General features: G+C 46.3%; 1 protein-coding gene across 3 annotated transcripts in view; it reads left to right on the forward strand.

Annotated features, from left to right (window-relative positions):
- The window catches only part of MYO19 (myosin XIX), an 804,019-nt gene that overhangs the window by 112,554 nt on the left and 665,357 nt on the right, over window positions 1-26,108 (forward strand). For all 3 annotated transcript variants that reach the window (XM_069614704.1, XM_069614706.1, XM_069614705.1), the window contains exons 3-4: window positions 5,676-5,824; window positions 9,139-9,252. In XM_069614704.1, coding sequence (XP_069470805.1) covers window positions 5,676-5,824; window positions 9,139-9,252 — 263 coding nt within the window. The remainder of the gene's footprint in view (window positions 1-5,675; window positions 5,825-9,138; window positions 9,253-26,108) is intronic.

Raw genomic sequence — 26,108 nt, forward strand, 5'->3', positions numbered from 1 at the left:
AGATGGCCAACTTTTCCAGGAGTTTGCTGAGAAAAGGAGTAATGGAAATTGGGCGATAGTTAGCTGGACAAGAAGGATCAGCTGTGGGTTTCTTGAGAAGAGGATGCACAAGGGAGTGCTTCAGTGGGGAGGGGAAAGATCCCAAGGCAAAGGAGTGGTTGCAAAAATCAGCAAGGGCCGGAGCGAGGGTGTCATTGTGGTCCATGATGGTTTTAGAGGAACAGAGATTAACCTGTTTTGACGAGGCTTTCATAGATCGGACTTTTCTAGCAACCTCATCAGGGGAGAAAAGAGGAAAGGACGAGAAGGATCGTGGCCCTGCATCTTCTGCACTTCCTTCTGGTGTTTGCTCCACACCTGTAGCTCCTGTCAGGGGACCTTCTTCCTCTCGTTTTCTTAGCCCTTCTCTTCTTCAAAACTTTCGACAACAACTGGAGTTACGAGTGACACCCCCCAACCCTTTTGATCGGCAGCAGTCACCATCCAGCCTTTGACCTGGTCCACCCCCATGGTGGAGGGCTCATAGGTGAGGGGATAACTTCCCTTCGGTGTGACGATTACGCACCAGCACAGTCTCACCTTCAACTATGTCTGGTGCCGTAAGATGCCGTCGCAGGTTCTCCTCATTGTTATGTATGCTTTGATCCTCAGACGTCCTATCGTCATCAATGGTCCCTGGAGAGCGTCCCTCCACCTCTGGACTGGTGAGGTGTTGCTCTGTATTCCCTCAGGAATTGGTATAGAGTTCCCCTTAGTTGGTTCCCTTGGCCCTGGGCTATGCAGAATACCTTATTCCACTCTCTCATAAAGCGTTCATCCTCCCATTGGCCCTAGGCCAGATGGGTGTGGCTTTCTGGTGTGTGATCCCACAGTCAGCCAGGAACTCAGCAAAGTACTCCCCTTGAAATGGTGGCCCGTTGTCCAAGCATATGATCCTGGAGAAGCCATGTGTTGCAAACATCTTCTCCATGATTTTCACCCCCTGGTCTCATGAGGTGGACTCCACTAGCTCCATCACCTCCCAGTGGACCCATGGTCTGCATTGACAATGTTCCACGGCTGGACTCTATCCTTGGCTCTTTGCTAACTGGGGAAGTCGCTTGACACCAGATGCAGTTGGCGACCTGTTCATCCACTTTAACCTCTAGGCCTGGTACCCAGACCTTTAGTCGTAATCTTGATTTTGTCTTGGCCTTTCCCTGATGGCCACTGTTTGTCAACTCCATCACCCTTCCCACCAGTGCTTGCGGGATCACTAGCTGGTGTCCTCTTAAAATCAATCCGTCATCCGTTGCCGACAGTTATGCCTCACATACCACAGCTCCTGTAGATCTTGCTGCGCCTCTGGACTCTTGGGGTTGGACAGGACATTCTTCCATTCGCCACTGATCATGGCCGCATGGACCACCTGAAAACATTTTGTCCTCTTTCCAGGCATCTGCTACCTCCTGAACGGAGAGTGGAACCGGATTGGCGGCCTCTACCGGCAGGCAAACATGGTCCTCTCTACAAGTGCCGTGTCTTCTTGCTCCCATCCTCTTCTCGGATGTCGCGAGAGGTAGTCAGCTGGGTTATGGGCACCGGGTCTATATGTCAGTACTACCCCGCACTATACCAGGGCCAGCATCCGTCATTCGAACCTTGGGGGCAGCTTGGACGAGGACCCCACCATGATGGGAAGTAGCGGTTTGTGGTAAGTCACTACTATAACAGTTTTGCCCAAAATGTAGATTCGAAAATGTCAGCACCCCCATAGGATAGCCAGGGCTTCTCTCTCAATCTGGGAGTAGTGTTGTTCTGTGTTGGTGAGCGCCTTGCTGGCATACGCAGTCAGCCTCATCTGTCCTTGTGCATCCTGTTATGACAGATCTGCACCCAGTCCGACCAATCTTGTGTTGATGATGATCTGACTCTTTGCTCGGGTTGAAAAACGCCATAGACTCTTTCCCTGTGAGTGCCTTTTTCGTGGTCTTGCAGGCATCCTGCTCTTTGACAGAACATTCCCAAACTTTGTCCTTTCTCATCAGCATCCTGAGGGGCTCGCAGAGGGTCACCAGGTTTGGTATTCAGTGACCACGATATGTCACCATCCCCAGGAAGCCCCTGAATTCCGACACGTTCCCTGGTGGTTTTACCTCCTGAATGTCGCAAATTTTCTGCGGGTCTGGGGAGATTCCTTTTTCATGGAAGACAAACCCAAAGAATTCAGTGATATCCTTCAGAAACTCAGACTCCTTGCGATGTAATGGGGAGTCAGAGGGTTTGGATTCTTTCCAGAGTTCTCGAGACAAGCCATGTGCTCAGCCTCCGACGTTGCGTAGACTAGAATGTCATCGCTGAGATTGATGACCCCTTTGAGACCTTCCAAGGCTCCCCGTATGACATTCTGAACTACTTCAGCTGCGGAGGAGACCCCAAAGCTTAAACGTTTGTATTAGTAAAGCCCTCGGAGGGTTGTGAAGGTGGTAATTGAACGTGAGTCCGAGTGGCGCTCCAGCTGATGGTACCCGGACCGCAAATCTAGCTTCGAAAACACCCTTGCACCTTGCAATTCTCCCATCACATCAAGAGTCGGTGTGATGTGTCGCTCATGCTTAATCTGCTGTCGGAGATGAAAGGGGAGTTGACAGTGTTTCAGTGCGGTCAGGCATACTGTCTTGTCTATGTGCAGCTTTCTGGGCTCGCCCCTTAGTTTACCAACACCCTCGAACACCGTCTAAATCTCTCGAACCTCATTTATGTCCTTGGCATAAACGCTGAGGACAAAATGTACAATTCCAAGGGCCTGTGCACAGCTCAGTAGAGATTGAGTGCTTATGTCCGTGGCAAAGAACTTGGCCCAAATCTCCTTTCCTTCGTGGGCTACTTTGGTAACGAACATGCCTCTGAGATGTATCGGCTGAATGCCGCCAAATGTAAATATTTTTGCCCGGGCTATCGAGAGCACTGGAGACCCCAGCAGCGCTTCGTAGTGGCCGGTCATCAACATGCACACAGTGTCCACGAGTACTGGTGTCTTTGTTCCATCCACGGATACTGTGTACATGGGCTGCCTCCTCTTCTTATTTAAGAAGTCTATACTTGAGATGAAGAATATCTCTTCTTCCTCCTCTTCCGCCAGGTCATGACGCAGCGCTCCATGCTCGACAAACGCACCATGCCTCTGTCATTGTGCGGTGTCAATGGGTGTCTTGCTGGGCCCCCTGGGAATAGTCACTGGTGTGGGGGCTTAGCACATCTGTGCAAAATGACCCGCTGCTCCACCGCATCCGTACACGCTCCCTTTTGCCGGGCATTCCCCTGCGTGTGAAAGGTCATAGCCGCATTTGGAGCAGGGCAGCAATGTCTCGGATCTCCTTGGAGCCATCTGGGCCTTGCCGGACCAGCACTTTGCAGGCGCCCTATTGCGCATGCGTCCTCCACTTTTAGCGAGCGAATCACAGCATCCATCTTAGTTGTGCCGCTCTCAGCTACCACATATGATATTCCCATTTCCAAAATGCAGGTCAACAACGAACCAGGCTCACGCAGCACTTGTTGGCGCAGCTTCCCTGAAGTGCACCCTTGTATCAATTGGTTTCCCACCATACCGTCCTCATTCTCCCATGCACATGTACCGGCCAGGTGATGAAGCCTAGCATAGAATTGGTCCAGGGATTCCTCCTCCTTCTGTTTCTCGCTGCACATAAGACACCTTTCATAGTCTTGATTAGGTAGTGTTCTTTGAGGCTGTCTTTAGCTGCCTGGTAGGAGTTGTCGATGGGAGTGAGGGACTTGAAGATTCTGTGAACCGCTGACCCAGCGGATTATATGAGGGTTGCTATTTTGGCTTCATCCGTCTTGCCGGTCGCTCTAAAATACATGTCCAACTTCTCGATCCAGAGCAACCATTTTGGTCCCAACTTCGAGGGATTGCCTGAAGTGTCAAATTCTGGCATCGGGCCAGTGTCCCTTGTTGGCATGGGGCCTTGCCGCATTCTGACTGGCTCCCTGGAGGTCGTCCTCATCGCTCATGGCTGAAAACTGCACAGGCACCCCTATGTGAAGGAGGCCGCAGTTCGCCCTTAGTGGCGCAGTTTTATGGTTGCAAGCTGCACAGGCACCGCCTTCGCGAAAGAGGGCCATAACTCGCACCCACAGGCGCACCTCTTGGACCTACAGCTCTGTTGTGTTCACCTTCTGCTCTTTCCAGGAGACCACGCCCTGATGCGAGGCACGTTAGCCCCCCTAGATGGCACTTCAGTGTGGCTGAAAATCTTTTGCGTGTAGACAAAATCGGAATATCCAGTGTAAAAAGGAAAAGTCTATATTATGTGACCATGCTTCTGATTAGTGGTGTGTGTGGCTTTCATAAATTGCCCACATGGTGCACGAGCACTTCACGTGTGGAGCCGCTGCCGTTGGAAATTTAAATGGCGGTGATTGCCTTACCGCAAGGGTTAATGTGTCGGATTAGGTTGCCGGAGAAGTGATTAGCATTGGAGCACCTTCCCACCCAACCCCCACCTAGCTGCATCCTCGTTCCCAATGTTGCAATATGCGTTGCCCCGGGTCTCCCGCATGTAAGCCTTGCCCCCCTGGTCCCTGGAAGGAACACTCTGACCCAGATCTTCACATATCGGTCTCCCGGCGCGCACTGGCGTGTTACAGGACCACCACCTTTATGTCTTACAATGCGCAATGGCAGAATGTTGCTGTTGCGCCACGTGACAACATCACACATACCACGTTACAAACGTTTCCCCTCAACAGACAAACACTTAACCTCTCACGCAAGCAAGTTCTGGCTTCCGGCCTGGCTCTTCAACCTTTTTTGTTTTGACAAAAAAAGAAGTTTCCACTATCATTTTCTTTCAGATTGTTTTAATGAACCCTGGGTAATTTGTTTGCTAAAATCTTTATTTTTGTCCTGCAAACCTCCCTTGTATAGTAAAACTATGACCTCTTTCCAACACTGTCAGTCGTGCGACATGTACACGTGCCATCCATAAAGTAGGCACAAATCCATTACACCGTTTATAAAGGTATTTCATTTTTGAATCAAGGCAGGATTGTCTGCTGTTTGTGTATGCAAATCATCACTGGAGGGAACCCAGATATGGGAGTTCCCATTGTGATCATTTGTATATGCACTGCTTCTGGCGTTTTTCAGAGGTGGACATCCTGTGATAAAGACCCAGACCAGTTGGGGGGGGGGGGGAAGGGGGTGGATAAAGGTATAGTTCCAATTTTCATGAGACGTGTATTTTCCATTGTATGTTACAGTGGATGGGTTTGCCACAGCATTGTGATGTTATCATGTGTTATTAATCTCTAAGCATACTTGAGGCCCTGGTGATCCAATATGCATGTTCTGCTTGTATCTGAATTAATATAAGGTGCTTACGTTAAATCCCCTTAGGGTATATCTTACTAGTATTCATCTATGCTTCAGGTGAAAGAGTCGAACCCAGGCAAAGGAGCCAATTGTAATAATGATCACCTGTGTACTAGATCCTTTTTGCGGCATGCCTGTTTATATTTCTTTTTTTAAGTGAACAAGAATTGCAATTCGTTCATGGGTATTGCCTTAAAGATAATGAATTTTACATCTGAAAAAAGCCGAAGATATTCATTGAACTATCAATTAAATGCACCTCAAAAGGTCATTTGTATTCTATTCTCTTTTCTTTTAGTGTTGAAATGTTTGCAAGCAAGATACAAAGTGTCTTTGTTTTATACAAATGCTGGTTGCACCCTTGTTGCAGTCAATCCCTTCCGACCCGTTTTTCATCTCTACACTCCTGAGTTAATGAATGAATATCACACAGCGTCTCATCCTCAGGTAAGCTCCTGTATTCATGTTGTTATCCATACAGTAATTTGCTCCACTTTTTAGCTAGCTCTCAAATGAGACCATGGTTTGGTGATAAAAAGACATAAGTCAATGCCTGTCTTAAATGGTGTTTTGTACAGTGCAGAATTGCCATTGGGATGACTTTGCAGTGCTGCTTTCTTGTCTGAAGTGCAGTCGCTGCACAGCTCAGCTATCCAACATATTGGAGTTTGGTCTTGCTGTAAGGACCTTATGGTGGCAACAGTAAAGATAGACACAATTGATCACAGTTCAAGGATGTTTATTAAACTGTAAATGCAGGGTGGAAAAACGCCTAGCCTAAATCTAAAATGGGAGCAAGCTTTGACCATCAAATGAAAAATAAGGCAGTCCCTCTGGCGTCTAGTAAAAATAAAAACCATATCCTAAAAAAAAGAAATTGCCAAATCTTTACAACTAATTGCAGAAAGAGTGTGGGATAGGGTTTTCAATAAACAAAGAAGTGTTAACAAATAAGTCGGCATGTGATTGCCAGGGGTCTTCCTTCCACACGTTTAGAGCACAGGACAAGATGGATCTCCTGAGCACAGCATACACTTGAGCTTTCCCAGCACGAGCCAACAGTTCTGTATCAGCTATCAGGTTCTTCAATTCTTTTCAACAAAAGTCTCTTGCCTTAGAGGGCTTGATATTCAATAAAACAAACAAAAAGTTCCTTTCCAAAATGGGCTTTGGGTGAGGACTTTTCACCCCTGGATCTCCCTCTTTCGAGCTTGAACACCTCTTGGGCGTCAGCCTCCCTCTTTCGGGTGCACTAAGGCTTTTCTTGCAATCACAAATCTTAATGTCTTTTTAAACAGTTCTTCAGGCTTCGCCCCTTTTTGTCGGCATTCCCTCTGCTGGGTTCACTCTTGTCAACTTTTGCCAAACAGTTCACTGTGAACATCCCTTGGTTGGGTTCACTTGTGTCAACACACTGTTCATAGGAACTTCAGGCTTTGCCCCTTTTCATCAGCATTCCTCTGCCGGGTTCACTCCTGCCAACTTCATCAATCGTGTCTTTCTCATTCAATTCTTACGATGCAGAATTAATTTCCCTTAATTTCACAATCATCTGTCAGTTAAAGACTTTCGACTGTACAGAGAATTTTACAAGACCCCTGTATGACTACTTTGACACCCTTTTTGCCTTTTCCTTAGGCCTTCTGTTTATTGCAGTTTCAACAGTCGGGTAATTGCCAGAGTTTGAGTGAGCACCCATGTGGTGCCGGACTCCTCTGTTGCTGGTTTTCCTCTTTCTGGCATCAATAGCTCTCTTTATGCTTTCACAGTTCAAATAGCCACTTGTTAACAGTTTGGTTTCCTATCGACTCTCCCCTCGACTCACCGGCTATAATGCACTGCTTGACCTTCCTTCTCTTTGGAGTCAAGGTTAGTACAACAGAGATAAGCGTCTCTCCCCGGCTTGGTTATCAGTGGAGGAGGGTCTCATGTACCGTTGACATCTGCTGTAACACACACTGGCTGTTGTTCACGGTCTTACGATTCCTTCTCCTGAAGTTTTACATGCTTTGATCTGAAATGGCAAGGTCGCTTCTCTCCTTGCAACCCTCTTGGTATGCAGCGTCTTTCTCCTCCTCTTGAACTTCCATGCTGAGTTGGCTCTCACGTCGTGCGGTGTACCTTGCTCGACCTGTGCTCTCGTGCTCCACCTTTTATCTCTGTGAGGAAGTGAAGGGGCCATCAGGTGTGTGCGTGTGATTCTGGTCAATCAATTGCCTGTCTTTGCCTGACTCTTGTATTTGTACATGTCAGGTAAACTGCTCTGGTGTTAGTCCGTTGTTTTTCGTGTTGTGTGCAAGTGTTCATGTTGGAAAAGGGGGGTGGAGGGGACAGTGTTTTTCAAATGTCTTACGTGGTAGGATGGGGAAAAGGTATTGAAAGAAGGTGGATACTGCATCTCACCCATCTGTGTCCCACTCCCCAAGGACCCCCACCCCACCAAATCCAGGCGATCCTCCTTCACTGGTCAACCCCCAGGAACTGGATCCAATAGCGATGGCCGTGTCCTAGCCACCTGGATGGCAGATCCCCGGAGCTAGTTAGGGAGACACCTTCAGGTTTCTCATAATGTGCATTGCCAATATGTGGTTTCTGCAGTAAAAAAGGGTTGGAAAGGAGCTCCAAACAGGCGCTGCAAGCTTGACGCTGCGGCCAGATTGTGTTGAGGTTGGATGTGAAGTGAGTAGTGTGTTCATTCCCATCAACCTCCATGAGCCAGGCAATATCCGTTAAACCCATTTTAAGTGCAGGTGTGATGCTTAGGGCTATCTAGATTTAGGTGCATCTGCAGGTAATACGTGGGGATGATATTTGACATGTGCTCTGAAACACTTGTGTATGAGCGCAATATAAATCAAATATCAATTCAATACATTAAGCTGCATGCTACTGCTTTGTATTAGAGATGCGTGGTGGCCAGTGCAGTCACTGCAAAGAGGAAGCGTTGTTTGGCATGTGCCTAATGTTAACATACAACGCAATTGTAAAAGACCTGTCAAATCCAAGTGGTTGGTGTCAAGGTAGAAGTCTGGCCTTATTTTGACTAGCCACCTTTGATTTGGAATGTGTTCTTCATAATATTTAAAAACCCTCAAAAACAATACTTGACTCTGATTTGTAAATGGCATCTTTGATTTCAGAATATTTCTTTTATGAGGCACAAAACTTCACTTGACGCAGATTGAAAGTGCACAAGGAACTAGGTATAAGGCAATGAAATTCATCACGTGACGAAGAATATGATTTGCCAGGCATTTACTATAACATGCCAGCTACAGTTGTACCAACCGCCTGTCAAGCTGAGCTATGCTGTAATTACAGCAAAAGATGGGTTTAACATAGACTCTCTACCGACAATGCACGCACCTGGGCCAGTAAGTTAATGTTAGACCAAAGTAGGACCCGGGTCAAGGTAGGCATCTATGGGTCTAAAGATCACCAAACCGTATCCATGTTTGTGTAAAAGTGAAGTAGAGATGTCATGAACAGAGGTCATGAGCTACAGGTGAGCCAACTTAAGAATGTCAGAGGAATCCCAGAAGAAGTCCCTTGAAAGGTTGTGAATGCAATACAAATGGGTCATGGAAAAATGCCGAATGGGCCTTCTGGTGTTTACCTGTAATCAAAATTGGTGTTTGTTTAATGATTACTAAATATCAGCGTTATTCTTTTCATTAGTGTCAATATTTGGAATCAATTGTCGTGCATTTCTGGTGAATGAGGGAAAAGCAAGAAGGAACCTATTTTCTATTTCTTCATAGGAGTTAAAGCCCCATGTCTTCATTGTGGCAGAGCAAGCTTACCGGAATGTTCAAAGCCAAATTCAACCTGTGGACCAGTCCATCATCGTTAGCGGGGAAAGTGGTGCGGGCAAGGTAAGAATGCATACTGTGCCAATGTATATGTGAATAATATATATGTAAAATATATTTTACTTTTTTATTTGTGGTCTGGTTTCATAAATCAAACCTTACACAATTGTATCTTAGAAGAAAGGAAAGAATAAAGAAAAATGTAAAACATTACAAAATCATAGTGTCTCATCATATTTCGTCACAGCCTACAGTTCTATCTAAAAAGAAAATGCAATTATCACTGACCTTTTAGTTATTTTCTATAAAAAGGTGCAAAGTGCGCAATCAATTATGTCCGGTCCATTTCATCACATGTCATCCATCACCTGTCATTTCATCATAAGCCTTGGATTATTGTCTATGGGGAAAGTGTGGCGTGCATAGTATGTAAATCATTATCAAGCTTTTGGTCTATCATGCATCTTGTTTCAAAAAATAGATAACATTTAATTAATGCATCTCAACTCTGCCAATACAAGGGATATTTGTGACCCTGTCCATATCCTCGCCCATAATTGTGATAGATCATATGTATTCATGTCATGTACAAAGATCTTAAAATATTTCAAACGATGTACATAGGTTTGAGGGCATTTCCTCAACAGATGTTTTAAGGACACTATAGAGTTATTGGCCCTGCAAAGGCCACAGATACTTCTTAAGGGATGTGTCGCTCTGCAGCTAGAGAACTTCAAGGATCAACAGTAAAGGGTGTCTTAGAAATGTTTTAACATATGTATTTACCACGTTGTAGTGCCGCTCTTCCCCCATCAAGGTCATTAAAAAAAAAAAGAGTATTTGCTTATGGCATTACGAGTATCGCACCAATCATGGTTCCATAAGGATTTTTTCGCTAGCTGTCGGTGTTCTACCAAAGTCTCCTTATTTGAGTTGCTCATAGTCAGTAGACTTTCACATTCATTCATCCACACATTCCAAGTGCGAACACAGTTTTCTTGCCATTTCATGGTTCAAATCAGTAAACTGGGAACTTCTTGGGGGGAGTCAAGATTTTTCTATAAAAAGGATAACGTTGTACATTTAATCCAACTTGCTAGGGAATGAAGATCCAGCTTGTATCTTAGAACCGCTGCTGGAATAAAGTTTGGAAGGGAAAGGACCTTTCTCCAAATCAACCCCCCCAACTTTTGCCATGCTACATCTTTCATAGTCCAAAGTATTTCAGAATCCTACAAATGAGAAGGGATAGCCTTTGAATTGTCGTATAAACGACCATAACTGTTATTTTTATTTCTCATTTGTGTAGTGCATAACCCACGGTTCTTTTTACGTTTATATATCTTGACTAGCAACAGATGTTAGATTTGTTCTTTTGAAAGGTTTTGTTGTATTGCATTACTTCGAATTCTGGTTATGATATTTTTCTGTGTCTTTTTTCTCCTCTTTGAGCAAGGTGCTGTTCTTCCGGCCTTAGAAACGCTTTGTTGTAACTTGAATGTTAATCGTTTGCGTTTTATACACTTTAAAAAAAAAAATTTAGGGACGATCAGAGGTAATCTACCCAAAATGACTTACATTTTTCTTTCTACTGATTTGGCTTCCAGCTGGTTGCAAAACTCGTTTTTGTAGGAATCGAAATAAAATACAATGGGAGCTATTTGACCTCTGCTGTCAAACTACCTTTGAAGTCCCCGGACAAATCATGCCATGCAAATATACCTCTGTGATATCAAATCTGTGTTGGCCATTTGTGAATTGGCTTGAATATGCCTTGTAGTTCTATTTAATAAGCCCTAATGTTTTGGTGTTTAATCATCGAAGTAAGATATGAAATAGAAGAGCAACCCATTTGCCTTTGTGGAATTTACAGTGCCTTAAGGGTGACTGGTTATACTGTACAGGGCTAAGAGTTTAATCATTGTGTGTGTTCTGTGCATTATTTTATGAACTGGCTAAGCAAAATGGTGCCATTCTTGGGCACCACATTTGAATGGGAACTAAAAGCGACAGGTCATAAATTGCATTTTAACATACAATGGCAAAAAAGTTGAATTGCTTTCCTCTGCTGTGGAGTTTACCTTATCAGCACACTAGATTCTGCTTGCTCTCTCAAGGTAACTGCTGCTCACTTATGCCCATTAAGGAGGAGCCACATTTGGCTCCTGCTTACCAAATCTTTCAATCCCTGCCTTCTGTGACGTTGAGGACTTTTGCTTTCATGCTTTTCCTGTTGGAAATAATTGCAGAACTGCGAAGAGGAACTACAGTTTCCAGAAGGTATGGATAGGGAGGTCTGATATTTTAAAACAGATTGGTCTCAAAACACTGCTAAATAATATTTACCCTATCACAAAGCAAAGTAGGATCAAGACCTCGCAGGCATGGAAGTAGAAGGATCAGGTATTGATTTATTTAGGGTAGTTGAGCCGAACAACATATAAACTCTCCTCAACTATTTTACAGATCCTGGCAAGTCTCCTTAAATGACTTACAGAGATTCTGGTGAGGGAAGTGAGACCATCTATTCTAAGGCGAGACAGGACTCTCTAATGTGGTTGCTGTGGCAGAGCAGCACAGTCTAGCTTAACTCTAGGGAGGCAGCAAGGCTGTTAGTGAAGTAGTTAATCTCCACAGTTAGCAGAAGAATGCACTACGCTGGTATACTGACAAATACACGTAATTATACAATCGCTCATAGGATCTCTAGTGGGTAAAATAAATACTTTGGATTAAACATAACACAGTGTATTTCTAAAACAGTAATGATCAGCTAAGGCACAACCCACTCCTAGACTACACGTGCTGACGACAGGTCACATCACAGTGCTAACGGGTGGGAAGGATAACCGCAGACGCAGTAGAATTAGATTGTTAGTCCTATTCAGATCCAAGATTGCCAACAAACAAGTCATTGTAATTCCTAAACCTCTAGTACATAGAACATGCATGATAAAAATGCACACCATACACTAAATATAACACCTGCACAGAGAGAAATAGGTTAATACTCGAGAATGGGTATGAACCTGTCGAAGCACTAAAGGGGCTCCTCTCAACCTGGGGTATGCACTCTACCAGGGCACAGCCAGAGTCGGACCTACCCCAGAGCTGCTGGGGTAGTTGAGAAGGGATCCAAGCTCTTGGCCCCCTAGCATGTTTGATGTCGTTTGCTAATCCGTACAACTGTGCCTGCCCAAATGCCTACTACCCTCTTTTCTGCCCATGTCTCTTAACATTTCAGGTGGTCCCACAGAGCCATGAGAATCAGAATGGACCGGCATCCTGTTGCAGACCCGGAAACTACAGCTACCAGCCTGCACCATACTCCCTATACCACTGCAGTAGGCATTGAACCACAGGGAGTAGCATCTTTGAGAGACCAACGACAAAGGCCAAAGGACTTTGGGTCCCAACAGCGGTTACACCAACCATCCTGCCGTAAAAGCAGCAGGAGAGAAAAAACCTTGAATGAGCAAGGGCTACAAGTACCACAATGCACGTGGATCCAACAGCCATGAATGTTTCCCACCTGTTAAGGAGCCAAAAGGTAGACCAAACACTTGACCAATGGTCGACAAACCTGCCATAAGTTAACATGGAGCTAGAACCAGCAGATAGGTATGCTGCAGAAGAGGAAGAGCAGGGAGCGCTCCTCAAAACCTCTATGGATAGGAACTTGCCTGAAGCAGAAAGAGGAGCAGAGCAGAGAACAAGCAACGGCAGCTACAGCATCGCTGGTTGGAAGAACATGGTGGCTGAAAGGGGAGTGGGGCCTAAAGGTCTTTATGAAAAGTACTGGTGTGTTTAGAGACAGTGGAGGAAAAGTGTTTGGACTGAGGAAGTGTTACCACTTGGGTGTGAGGAAAAGAGTAAGCGAAGACATTTTGGTGGGTTCAGAGTAGGTGTTGGTATGAGTAGGACTGAGAGGAGGGAGGATAGAGACAATGTCTTTGGAAGGGATTATTGTTAGAAGTGAGCAAGGGACTGAGGTGGAACGGAAAATAGTGAAGCGTGAGAGAAGGAAGGAAGGATTGTGAGGAGTAGATTGAGGAGGAGTGAGGGGAGAAGTATAATTGTCAGAGGCCCTCTTGCTCTCGCAGTGTAGCCGTGGAATTCTTCTTGCCAATATACCAAACTGGTTGGTAAATCTAACAACCAGAACAGTCAATTAGCGGAAAGATGGAATGCCAAACGAATTCCCGGAACAGCGGGGAGCAGATGAAATAAACAAGAAGTGTCACAGCAACATGGGTGGAGACCCCCGCCAACTGCACGAAAATCAATAAAAAGAACAAATGCAATTCTTGTCAGAACTTGATAGTAAACCTACAAAACCAAACGCTAACTGGGGATTGATTGAGAAATCCTTGAAATCACGAGACAGATGAAGGAGCCGGGACAGTATCTTAGAGGCAATCCTTAACACAGACAAATGCTTCCAGGAGGAGGTTCAAGAACAGGGTAAATGATCCAGAAGAGTACCAAATATGTCCAAAGGTCCAAACACCCTAACCCGATGGCACGCGGACGCCTACAAGTACACCAGGCATTCTCTAGTCTGTGTACCTTAATTACAACAATTTCCAAAATCCAGGTAAATCCGAACAAAGGGCAAAAATCCTTAATTGATTAGAAAGTCACTGGAGAAACGTTGTGGAAAAACGTCTGTGGTCAACAAGCAGATGCATCTGCCTCTACGATGAATGGTTGGGTTGGGTCGGGATGTTGGAGCACCGGTGCTGGTGTGAAAGCTGATTTCAGGGTGTCAAATGCATGTTGAGCTTCCTTGTTCCAGTTGAACTGGTCAGGGCCGTGAGTGGACAAACAATCGCAGAGAAGTCCTGAATAAATCGCCGATAAAAATTTGCAAAGCCTAGGGATGATTGTAGTGCTTTCAAATTGTTGGGAAGCAGCCAATCCAGAATAGCAGATACCTTGAACCTGCTCATTTGGACCCCTTTGCTGGTGATGTTGTAACCAAGGAACTCTACCTCCTGCACATGGAACATGCACCTTTCCAATTTAGCGTATAATTAATTTTCTCTTGGACGTTGTAACACATTGATTACATGAACAGCATGGGTATCATAGGTAGGGGAGTAAATCAAAATATCATCCAGGTAGACAACCAGCTATTGGTCAAGCATATTGTGAAACACTTCATTGATGAAATATTGGAAGGTAGCCGGGGCATTACTTAGACCAAAAGGCATCACCCTGTACTCGTAGAGACCGTACTTAGTCTTGAAAGCGGTCTTCCATTCATCTCCCTCACGTATGTGTACAAGATTATACGCCCCCCTCGGGTCCAGTTTTGTGAAAACATTGGCAGAGCCGAGCTGATCGAGCAAGACCGATATTAGACAAATCTGATATTGATTCCGGACTGTGACAGCATTCAAGGCCCGATAGTCCATGCAAGTTCGGAGGTCGCCCTCCTTCTTGGGGACAAAAAACAAAGGGGAAGCTGCAGGGGAACGTGAAGGCTGAATGAAGCCTGACTTTAGGGATTTATCAATATAATCTTTAAGATAGTGTCTTCTTTGGGTGTCAATGAATAGACACGGCCTGACGATATTTTGGCACCAAGTACCAGTTCTATAGGACAATCATTGGGCCTGTGAGGGAGAAGCACTTCTGCTCCACCTGCGTCAAAAACATCCTGATACTCCTGTTAATCCGAGGGAAGTTGAGTGTTCACAACAGCCCGGACAGTGGAGGCTGAGTCCATAAGTGCATGACTTGGGCTTGTAGGTTTCTGTCCATCAGTCAAACAGAATTTTTCACAATGGTCTGACAAAAAAATCACCTCCCCACAGTGCCAGTCCACCACTGGATTGTGTAGTTTTAACCATGGAATCCCAGGAATTATTTTAAACTGCGGGGCAGCAATAAGATCAAAAGTGATGGTTTCTGTATGTCCTCATTCTGTACTCATGACTAGTTCGGTTGTGCGTTCAGTCACAGGACCAGACACGAGTGACGAGCCATCAACCACATTAACAACCTCCGGACAAGCCTTGGGAACTATATTTATTCCCAGCTCCCGAGCATAAGCGCAGTCCACATAATTGCCCGTGGCACCTGATCCCAAAACTACCGGAACCACCCATTTACCCAGGGAGGTGGAAGCAAGGGTAACAGATAAACAGTAAGGACTGTACATGGCGGGGTCACTATAAGGGCCACCCGGCAACTGGACCCCTTCTATTTCCGGGCTTTTGCGTTTCCCTGCTTCTTTACAGGTTTCTTTGGGCATAAGCGCAGTAAGTGATCTGCTGCTCCACAATCGAAACACAGACCGTTCTTCTTCCGATGTTCCCTGGTTTCAACTGACAATGGGCCAGGCAATGCTCCGATTGCATGGGTTCTGAGGATCCAAATACGGGAATTGGGGTGGTAGTTGGAAGCGGAGGAAGTGGCCTCCGTTCCCCTTTCCTCTCTGCTTGTCTAGAAAAAATCTGTAAAACTAGATCAAGCAATTCATGGAAGGCCGTAGGTATCACAGGTACCGTGGAAAGAGTGTCTTTAAGGGAATCGGACAACCCTTTGTAAAACAGAGAAGCCTTCTTCTCCTCAGGCCAATTAGTCTCTGCAACCAATTGATTAAACTTGGCCAAGTAAGACAAAAGGGGTGTGGACCCCTGTTGCAAACTCAGTAATTCTAAATCGGTGGCTTGCGTGGCATACCGCATGTCAAAGACCTGACTCCTAGCGTCTATCAAGGCGTCACAATTATACAATAAATGAATCCCCTCTTCTAGTAACGGGTTGGCCCATGCAGCGGCAGTACCACCCAAGTGCGACAACAAAAAGGCTGCCTTGGTGGTTGAATCCGGAAACAAAGCTGGTCTACATAGGAAATGTAACCTGCATTGGTTCAGGAAGGTTCTGTAGGACTTGGGGTCTCCTGTAAACCGCTCTGGCGGGGCAAGCGGAAACTGGGCGGTCATGTACACTGGCCCGGTGTCATGACTGGCAGGGGATAGTCCAGACCCTGATGCAATTACGAGGGACGGTACCCCTGTACCAGTGGACTGAATCCCTGCCTGTAACTCATCAATGCGTCATTCGGTGGCAGCGTGAGTGGTTGCCATCTCGCTACGCAGTTCAGCCACCACTTGCATGATGGCCGCCAAAGATTTGTTGGCATCCATTATATGGGGCTTCTGAATATGTCAGAGGCGCTCTTGCTCTCGTAGTGTAGCCGTGGAATTCTTCCCGCCAATATACCAAACTGGTTGATAAATCTAACAACCAGAACAGTCGATTGGCAGAAAGATGGAATGCCAAACGAATTCCCGGAACAGCGGAGAGCAGATGAAAGAAACAAGAAGCGTCCTAGCAACACAGGTGGAGATCCCTGCCAGCTGCAAGAAAAGCAATAGTAAGAACAAATGCAATTCTTGACAGAACTTGATAGTAAACCCACAAAACCAAACACTAACCTGGGGACTGATTGAGAAATACTTGATATCACGAGACAGATGAACGAGCCGGGACAGTATTTTAGAGGCAATCCTTAACACAGACAAATGCTTCCAGGAGGAGGTTCAAGAACAGGGTAAATGATCCAGAAGACTACCAAATATGTCCAAAGGTCCAACCACCCTAACCCGACGGCACGCGGACGCCTACAAGTACATCAGGCAGTCTCTAGTCTGTGTACCTTAATTACAACAATTTCCAAAATCCAGGTAAATCCGAACAAAGGGCAAAAATTCTTACTTGATTAGAAAGTCGCTGGAGAAAAGTTGTGGAAAAACGTCTGTGGTCAAAAAGCAGATGCGGGCAGCAAGGTACCGAAGGGCAAGACAAAACAGGTCCTAATGCGGTCCGTGGTTGAGTAGCCAGAGAGACAAAAAGATACTAGACAAGAAGAGTAGCAAGCCTTTACACAATCCGGGTCAAAAAAACACTGAAGATCAAAAACGGGAGGCTAGGGACTGGAGCAAGGTAACCAGGATAAACAGAAGCGCCACCAGAATACAAGATTCAGAAGCGCCGGTCCCTCAGAGAGGCGGAGCTTAAGAAGGCCAGTCACGTGATGTACGTGAAATGTCCATCAGTGTACAAAACGGGACCAGGAAGCGCCGGCAGGACGCCAGCGTTTCCATGCCAACTTCCAAGCTCCCGGCAACAAACTCCTTAAAGGGCCAGTATCAAGAAGCACTTTGCCTGCACCAGAACTGTTAACCAAATGTTTACTTGAAGCTGGTCTTTTCTTGTGTCCCGACACAGTAGAATGCTGCCAATATATGACAACAATGAGTAGAAAGAGGAGGAGAAGTAACCTGGAGTGGGAGAAGGATTAGGAGGAAGAGTGTGTGTGACCAGAAAGTGGAGGGGGTAAGACTGGATTGAGAGGAAAGGTGACACTGAATCACCACAAGAGCGACCATCACTGTTAGGTCATTTAAGAATTCCCAGATTCAGTGAGGGAGGTAATGTCAGTCTTTAGACCACCATATGGGTAGAGAAAGATTTGAAGGTAGAACAACCATGTCTATATGGTGTCAACCAGCAAGCACTCAGCTGGTGATAGGTGTACCCGAGTTAGGCACCCCTATGAATAAGAATTGGACTTTGGGAACCACCCCCAGAAGATCTGGTGCTCCACCATTGTGTAAAAGTAACAATTTAAGAAAAAACCTTTTTAGTACTATCTTGATATCTTGTTACAGAACACAAGCACTACGGCCACCAAAAGTCAGACTCTGCTGCGAGGTCCACTGAAGATCTCCCCTCGAGGGACACTGGAGTATCGCCCCACACCCCCCCAGCAGCAGCACCCATCCATTGAGGAAGCTGCCCCTGGCCTTGCTAACATGGCCGCCGCCAAAGACACCAACATCTCGGCCACCCAACCGAGCACCATTGCAGCAATGGATTGGTTGCATTCACCTTAGCCAATAAGGAGAACACGCACCAGCGGGTAGGGGAAGCCGGTCAGCGAAGGCAGGCTGCGAAGGCTCAATAGCTTTGATGCAACTCTCTGCTGCTCACCGTTGCTGCCCTGCCCCCCCCCCCTCACTCACCACAGCCGGCGCGAGGCCCTCATCCACCCCATTAGCACTAACCTGCAGACTTGGCGCCTCCGCGCACGCACAATTCAACAATCCTGCAACTCCCTACCCAGAGCCGCCGCATCCCGCAACTGACTGCTGCCTAGGCATCTGCACTCGACCTCACACTAACTCTACGAGACAGGCGCACGCCTCCACTCCAACCACATCCATATGCAGGCATACCACATCCACATCCTGCTACCGCTCTGCCAGGACCCTATTCACCAAGAAAAGAATCCCCATCCTGACTATTCCCGTACTGGAGCAGATCATTCTCGCCGACCACACTGCCCAAACAAGACTCCCATACCAACCAGTACTGCAGTAACCCACAGTACTAAGGCACGCACGCACATACCTCTGTGGCTGCCCCAACTGCTACATATGGAGCGCTCACCACCCAGCCAAATGTCACTAACTGTACCATTCCATGGCAAATGTTGCTAACTGTACCAGCACCAAAGCCATTTCCATGCCAAATGTTGCTAACTGTAACAGTTCCAGGCCAAATGTAAAAAAAAGTACCAATGCCATTTCCATGCCAAATGTTGATAACTCTGCCAATTCAAAAGCCATTCATGCCTCGTCCAACCCCCATGCCACTCATGGCACTTCCCCTGGGGCCATCAATTATGCCAGCCATAGTACAGCCCAAGCCACCACCCCATCTGATGCTACACATACGGACGCTCCAGCCTCCTATCTCCCACACACCACACTAAGCTGCACCCTTATCAACGCACGCTCCCTCCCAGCTCACGCCCTAGACATACATTACTTGCTCACTGTCCACAACTTTGACCTTCTAGCCATCTCAGAAACTTGGCTCCATGAAGTGTCGAGCCCCGCCATCGCACTAGCTCTAGCCCCAGGGTGTACCATATTTAGACACCGACTGCAGTCCAAAGGGGGAGGGGTTTCTTTCAGAGCAAGAGTCCATCCCCATCAGAAACATCGAAACGTCCATTGAAGGCAACAGCGACTTCCTAGTCCTCAAACTAAACACTTCCCACAACAGCACCATCACACTCTACATTGTCTACTAGCCTCATGGCAGACTTCCAAGATGTCCTCACCCACCTCCTCTCTGACAATCTGAAGACATCCTCCAAGGCCATCCTTGTAGGCGACCATAGCCTAGGACTCAATGACCCAGGAGAGCCACAAGCTAAATCCCTTGCTAAAGAGCTAGAAACCCTAAGTTTCAATTCTATCACTGATCCTTCACACATTAAAGGCCGCACCATAGACTGGCTAGTTCACCACAACTGCCTGTTCTTTGTCAGCGCAAACTCCCCTACCCAATGGACAGACCACCACGTCATCCTATTCTTCATTTCTCCCCCCAACACGCTACTTCCACCCACACTGGCTAGGAGCTCCCAAAACCTCACCAAAGAAAGTCTCTTACCCCACCTGCAAGTCATGGCCCCCAGGTCTCCTTTCTCCAACGACCCAGAAATACTGGCTCAAACCTACAATGTCACAATGAAACAGGCAGTAGAGGCCATTGCCCCACTAACCGCAAAGAAAGCCAAGCCCACAAAACACTTGAACGCATGGTTCACTCCTGACCTACTAGAACTCTGCTCGAAACACGCACAGCCCTCTCCATCTGGCAAATAAACCACCTAGACTCTGCTAAACCCAAGTTTCGCAAACTTACCAAGGACTACAAAAAAGCAATCATCCAAGATAAAGCCGTTTCTTTCAACACTAGGATCGCAAACGCCAAGTAAGACTTAAAAGAAAACGTTGCCATTTTCAGAGAACTTGAAACTCCCACTCCTCCTCTACAGACCTTGACCAAAGACGAAGCCTGGTGTGCTGACATAAAATCAGCCATGCTCAGCAAACTAGACTCGCTGCATAACAGAATCCAGACTAACCAGCACACTCTAAACCTACTCAATGAGCCCCTCACAACCACCTACATTCACAGTACAAACGCCACCCCACTCTTCACATTCAAAAACCTCACCGAGCCGGAAGTCATCGCCCTTATGAAGAACATCAAACCCTCTAACTGTAAAGGCGACATATTCCCTGCTTCACTCATTAAAGTCTGTGCAAGCACACTTGCACCATTCCTTACCGCCTTCATAAATGCCTCCTTCACTTTAGGACTCGTACCCTGCAGCCTCAAGCAAGCCGGGGTACGCCACCCCCTGCTAAAAAGAACCCCCCTCGACCCCCACACCCCATATCAATTACAGATCAATAACCACAGTACCCTTCCTGCTAAAAATCCTGGACAAAGCAGCATATCTACAGGTCCAACAGTTCCTTGAAACAAACGGCATCCTTGGCCTGCAACAGTCCGGCTTGCGCCCCGGTCACGGGACGGAGTCAGCACTGATCGACTTAAAAAATTAGATGGACGATATCAAGGATGGAGGTAAACCTGCTCTACTCCTCCTCCTACTCCTACTCCTCCTCCTCCTCCTAGACCACCTCTCATCTTCAGCACACTTCTCCCCCAGTGCAACTGCCTGGATCACCTCATTCCTCCAAGGTAGAGCTATGAGAGAATTCTCTGACCACGCTTGCGTTACCGTTAAATTGCAGTACTGTTATTTGCACCTTCCCCATTCCCATTGAGCCCTATGGGGGCTTAAATGGGAATGGGGAATGGTATTTTCAATGGGGATTTACCGGTCCCGCAAAGGTCCGACTAGACCGGTAAATCCCCATTGAATGAGGGCGGACTCAATACCGTTATTGGAGGCAGCCATGGTGCTATTAGCGCCATGGCTACCTCCAATCTTGGAATGAGGCCCTAAGTCTCTACCTCCTGTAACAGCGCCTCGATGCCCCATGGCTGCATGTGCACTTTATACATTTAAAAAAATAAAATAAATACAAATTTAGCCTGATAGTACCAGAACCATAATGTCACATACCACTGATGGAAAGGGACAGATGGAAAAGTAACAACAATGTAACATAGTTCCAAGACATTTCAATAGACAGGAGTGTAACATAAGAATTTAGAAATGTATTAGAAACCAGTGGTAAATGCTAAAAGACTAGTCTTTGGCTTAAAACACCCTGGATCCAAGGGTAGGGCCAGGAACATTTTTCAATTGCAGGTAATTACCTTCAAAGTCACTTTAGATGAGTTGCGGGTACGTTTAACAGTTCCCTATGGTAATCAATGAGACAGTCTGTCGGCACACTGTAGTTATGTGGAAATTACAGGTGAGTCTCTTGTGTCCCCTGCTGGTGCCAGTAAGGCAGCAGCCTACCCCAGGGACAACATAGGAGAGCTCCAGTGCCAGGTTTAAGACCCAGTGGGGCCTGTAAGAAGTGCTACACTGCGAGATTTGGGCTACACTGTATTTTTCTTTATTTTGATTTATTTAAGACCATGGTGTCATTTTGAACAGAAATAAGCTATAAAATAGGCAATAATGGAGCAGAGGCATTCCCTGTGGTAAGGTGCCTTTACGTAAGATCATTGTTCTACTGAATGATGTACACCGGGGGGTGAAGGAGCAGGAATATTAACATAAATTAGGATAAGGGACTATTGTACATTAAAGCAGTTTTGACATTGAGATCCACACTCCAGTATTTACATATTACATAGAATATTCTCAGTGCAGAATACAGGAGCAATGACCTGGGTGGTTAGTTTGGATAGAATGGTGGAGGAGTTTGCGGGAGGTCCTCCTTGCTAGGAGGTAGAGTTTGAGCCTTGCTTGAAATAGTTTACATAGGGGATTGCTTTGATGGCCGGTGGAGAGCATTTCAGTGAAGTTGGGCAAGTAGGTAAAAGGTGGGAAAGCTGAAAGCGGTACAGGAACGGGGGACTAATGGGCAATGAACAGTCACAGAGTGAAGAGTTTGAGAGAGCATGCAGTTAGATGCATTCATTGTGGGGGGGTGGACAATGGAAGGATTTATAGGATTTACGGAATATTAGAAGGAATTTAAAGAGGGTGCATGGAGAGTCATCCAGCATTGTGATGGTAGGTGGAAGTGGGGGAGGATCTGGATAGGTTAAAAAGGTTGCACAGTGTAAAGTTGAGGACTTTGTTGAGGGGAGCAAAAGAGAATAAAGGGTATACCAAGAAGTAGGCTTGCACCGTAGTCCGGTTTGCTGACCACAAGAGTAGAGATAAGATTTTAGTTGAATGATTTGTGAGGCATTGGCAGATTGTTCTAATATTTAGGAGGCTGGCTCTTGCTGCTGTGGCAGTGGCCTTGATGGAACTTGTAGAGTATTGTGAGCCATGGGAGGCAGTCTGGGAAGGGAGAGTGAGATTAGCAGTGGAGGAAGGGAGAAAGATGACTTCCCTCTTTGAAGAGTTTAGCAAAAAGCAACTTCGATCCATTCAGTGGCGGATGGCAGTTAGCAATTGGCTTTGCTTTCATAAACTGCAGGGATGAAGGAGGAGAATATCATATTGGAACCCTGGGCGAGTGAATAACCCTTTCGAATGGATTGTGTCCTCCCACGTATTCCTCATCTTAGATATATCCTTACCTTCAGCTTTGCTGCTTTGGAAATTTTTCTCTATCTCCACCAGAGGGCCCTCCACTCGAGACGACGGCGTCGATGTCCCTCGGCGGCATCCGTCGAGTGTCGATGTCATCCGTAGTTTAAATGCCTCGAGTGCACCCGTTGGCCTCAGTTCCGTTTTTCCGTTAGCTTCGCTTCGGATCGAAATAAAATGGCGCTTCAGTCTTAAGCGATTATGTCATCTTCCTCAAACCCATCTACTCCGAAAATGGGGTTAAAGAAGTGTCTAAGGTGCGGCAGAAAAATGTCGCTGACCGACCCTCACCGTAACTGCCTCTGGTGTCTCGGGTCCGAACATCGGATCGATGACTGCGGTTCGTGCCAATCCATGACCCACAAGGCCTTGAAAGAAAGACGAGGTAAACTGGCGGTGGGGGAGGAATCCTCGAAGTTTTCTTCGAGAGGGAAGAAAGACTCGGCTGAGTCTTCAGCAAAACACCATAAAAAATCACGATCGAGGAGTAGATCAAGGAAGTCCTCTTCTTCTTCGTCCAAAATGGCAAAAAAGAGACGACACTGATCTCCCTCTTCTTCTTCTTCCTCGACTTCGGAGGAAGTTATTACTTGTCCAACTAAACACGACTCCCTTAAAAAGTGGGAAGCATTTACAGAGTCCATGATGAAAATTTTTGAGAACGCGGCCCAGACCCCCTCAAGAAATGTCTGTTTAAGGTCATGCCTCTAGTCACAAAAGTGACAGAGGAAGGTCTAAAACTAAAAAGACAGACTCTACGAAAAAGACTTTCGACGTCGATAAGTCATTAAAGACTTTGACGAAAGCGTCTTCGAAGCCTCTGTCGAAGGCTGTCGAGTATAAAGGGTCGACGACCCAATAGAAAAAAGTCACGGCGAATATTTTATCGATGACCTCGAAGATTTCTTCGACGGCGTTGAGTGTTTCGAAGACTACTTCCACAACATCGACTGCCTCGAAGATTCCTTCGACGCCATTTGTAGTGCCTTTGAAAACATCGAAGAATACCTCGACAACATCGAAGGTAACGGCCACGACTTTGACGCCATTGACGCTTCTGTCGACGTCGACACCAGGGTTGAAACATATTCCTGAAAAAATATTTCCCCCTGTAAACAGACATTATTTTTTCCATACTATGTCATCTGTATATGGAGAAATGTCATCCGAAAATGAAGAATATGAAGAACCAGATGAACCTGAGGTTACATCAGCAGGGGTAAAATATGGGACAAGAGATGTTCTAGAGGAATTAATAAATCCTCAATCAAAAATGCAGGATTTGTATGAATGTTTACAGTCTGCAAGTGGAATAGACACATCTCCTGAATATGAATTTGAGAGACCAGATCCAGCAGAACATGCTGATCTGGGTTACAGAAAACTCATGAATAGAGTAACAGAGTTTATGGGGTGGGGTAAAAATGCACAGATATTTTGTCAGGAGGTCCTCAACCAGACCCCATACTTCCTTTTCATATTGCCCTGCAAAGGAGAGTAAATGCTGCTTGGGAAAGACCGGAATCTAGTCCAGCAGTAAATAAAGAATATGTGGCAAAATACAGACCTTGTAACTCTGACCCAGAGTATTTGAGTAAACATCCTTCTCCTGAGAGTCTGGTAGTTCAGGCAGCCACATCAACAAAAAATGCTGTATACCCCACTAATTCCCCCTGATATGGATGACAAGAAAATAGATAATTGGTCGAAAAAGATCTTTACATCAGGGAGCATGGCTCTGAAGTCTACCAATGTATCTTGTACATTGGCTAGATTTAATTATACTCTGTGGGACTGCATGTCAGCGGCAGCTCAACACATCCCGGAAGGAGAGGAACGTGATGGTTTCCTATCCATAATTAAGGATGGTAAGGAGGCTTCGGGAGAATGCCTTCAAGCAGGTTTGGACACTGCTGACAGTATCAGCAGGTCCATGGCGTCTAGCGCAGTGCTACGCAGATTTGCGTGGTTAAGGAAGTCAGGTTTTGCACCAGATGTTCAATCTAGACTCCTTAACATGCCATTTGATGGTTCGAGGTTGTTTGCCAGCAAGGCGGATGAAAGTTTGGAGAAGCTGCAGACCTCCAAGGCAGCGGCAAAGTCACTTAGTGCCGTTATACGACAACCTCAGCAACGCCCCTACACAGGCTCATCTTCCTGGAGGGGTCGTCCCTTTCGTTTTTACTCCTCATTTGGGAGAGGAAGGGGACAGGCCAATCAAAGGGGGCAAAGAAAATTTCCTCGGGGGCGAGGAAGAGGCGCTAGATCTGCCCCAGCAGCAGCATCCGCTGCTGGAGCTGCCGCAAAATCACTCTGAGGTTTTGACTCGCAAGACCCCGGTGGGAGGCAGGATCTCACAGCATCTGAAAGAATGGCGGGGCATTACTTCAGATGTTTGGGCAGTGGAAACAGTATCCCAAGGTTACTGCCTTCCTTTTCTAAAGAAACCTCGGAATCACCCACCGGAATACAACTCTACCAAAAATCCAGACCCGCTCCTGTTGCAGGAAGTTTTAAACCTGCTACAGAAAGGTGCAATAGAACACGTACCTGTAGCGGAGAGTAACAAGGGTTGGTATTCCCCATATTTCCTCATTCCAAAGAAGGACGGAGGACTGAGACCCATCTTGGACTTGTGAAACTTGAACAAGTTCCTCAGGAAGGACAAGTTCAAGATGGTCACTCTTTCTCAGATCCTTCAGGCTCTCCAACTTCAAGACTGGTTGGTATCATTGGACCTTCAGGATGCTTATTTTCATGTGCCAATCCATCTCAAGCACAGAAAGTACCTGAGGTTCGCGATTGGCAATTCTCACTATCAGTTTCGAGTTCTGCCTTTCCGGTTGATCTCCGCCCCAAGAGTTTTCACCAAGTTGATGGCGGTAGTGGCAGCGAGTCTCAGAAGAGGGGGGATTCATGTCTACCCCTATTTGGACGATTGGATGATCTGGACATGTTCTCTAAAACAAGTCCAGGATCATCTATCCAAGACTTGCCACCTCCTTCACAAACTAGGGTTTTCTCTGAATTTAAAAAAGTCAAACATGATACCATCACTGAAGCTCCAGTTTATAGGAGCAGTCTTGGATACTCGTTCGGGCAAAGCCTCGCCTCCCGAAGAGAGAGCTCACCACATTCTGCAGATGGTGACAAAATTCCAGAATGCCCAGTATCTACCGGCCTTCGATTTTCTCAGGTTGCTCGGCCTCATGGCATCCTGCATTTTTCTGGTGCCAGAGGCCAGATTGAGGATCAGATCCCTTCAATTGGCCCTCAGGACTCAATGGTCCCAATTTTCAGGGGAAATGACAGATCTCTTACAAGTTCCAACCAGAGTAGCTCAGGA

Source organism: Ambystoma mexicanum, chromosome 9 (assembly GCF_040938575.1).
Source record: "Ambystoma mexicanum isolate Mex_15411 chromosome 9, UKY_AmexF1_1, whole genome shotgun sequence".
NCBI lineage: Eukaryota > Metazoa > Chordata > Amphibia > Caudata > Ambystomatidae > Ambystoma > Ambystoma mexicanum.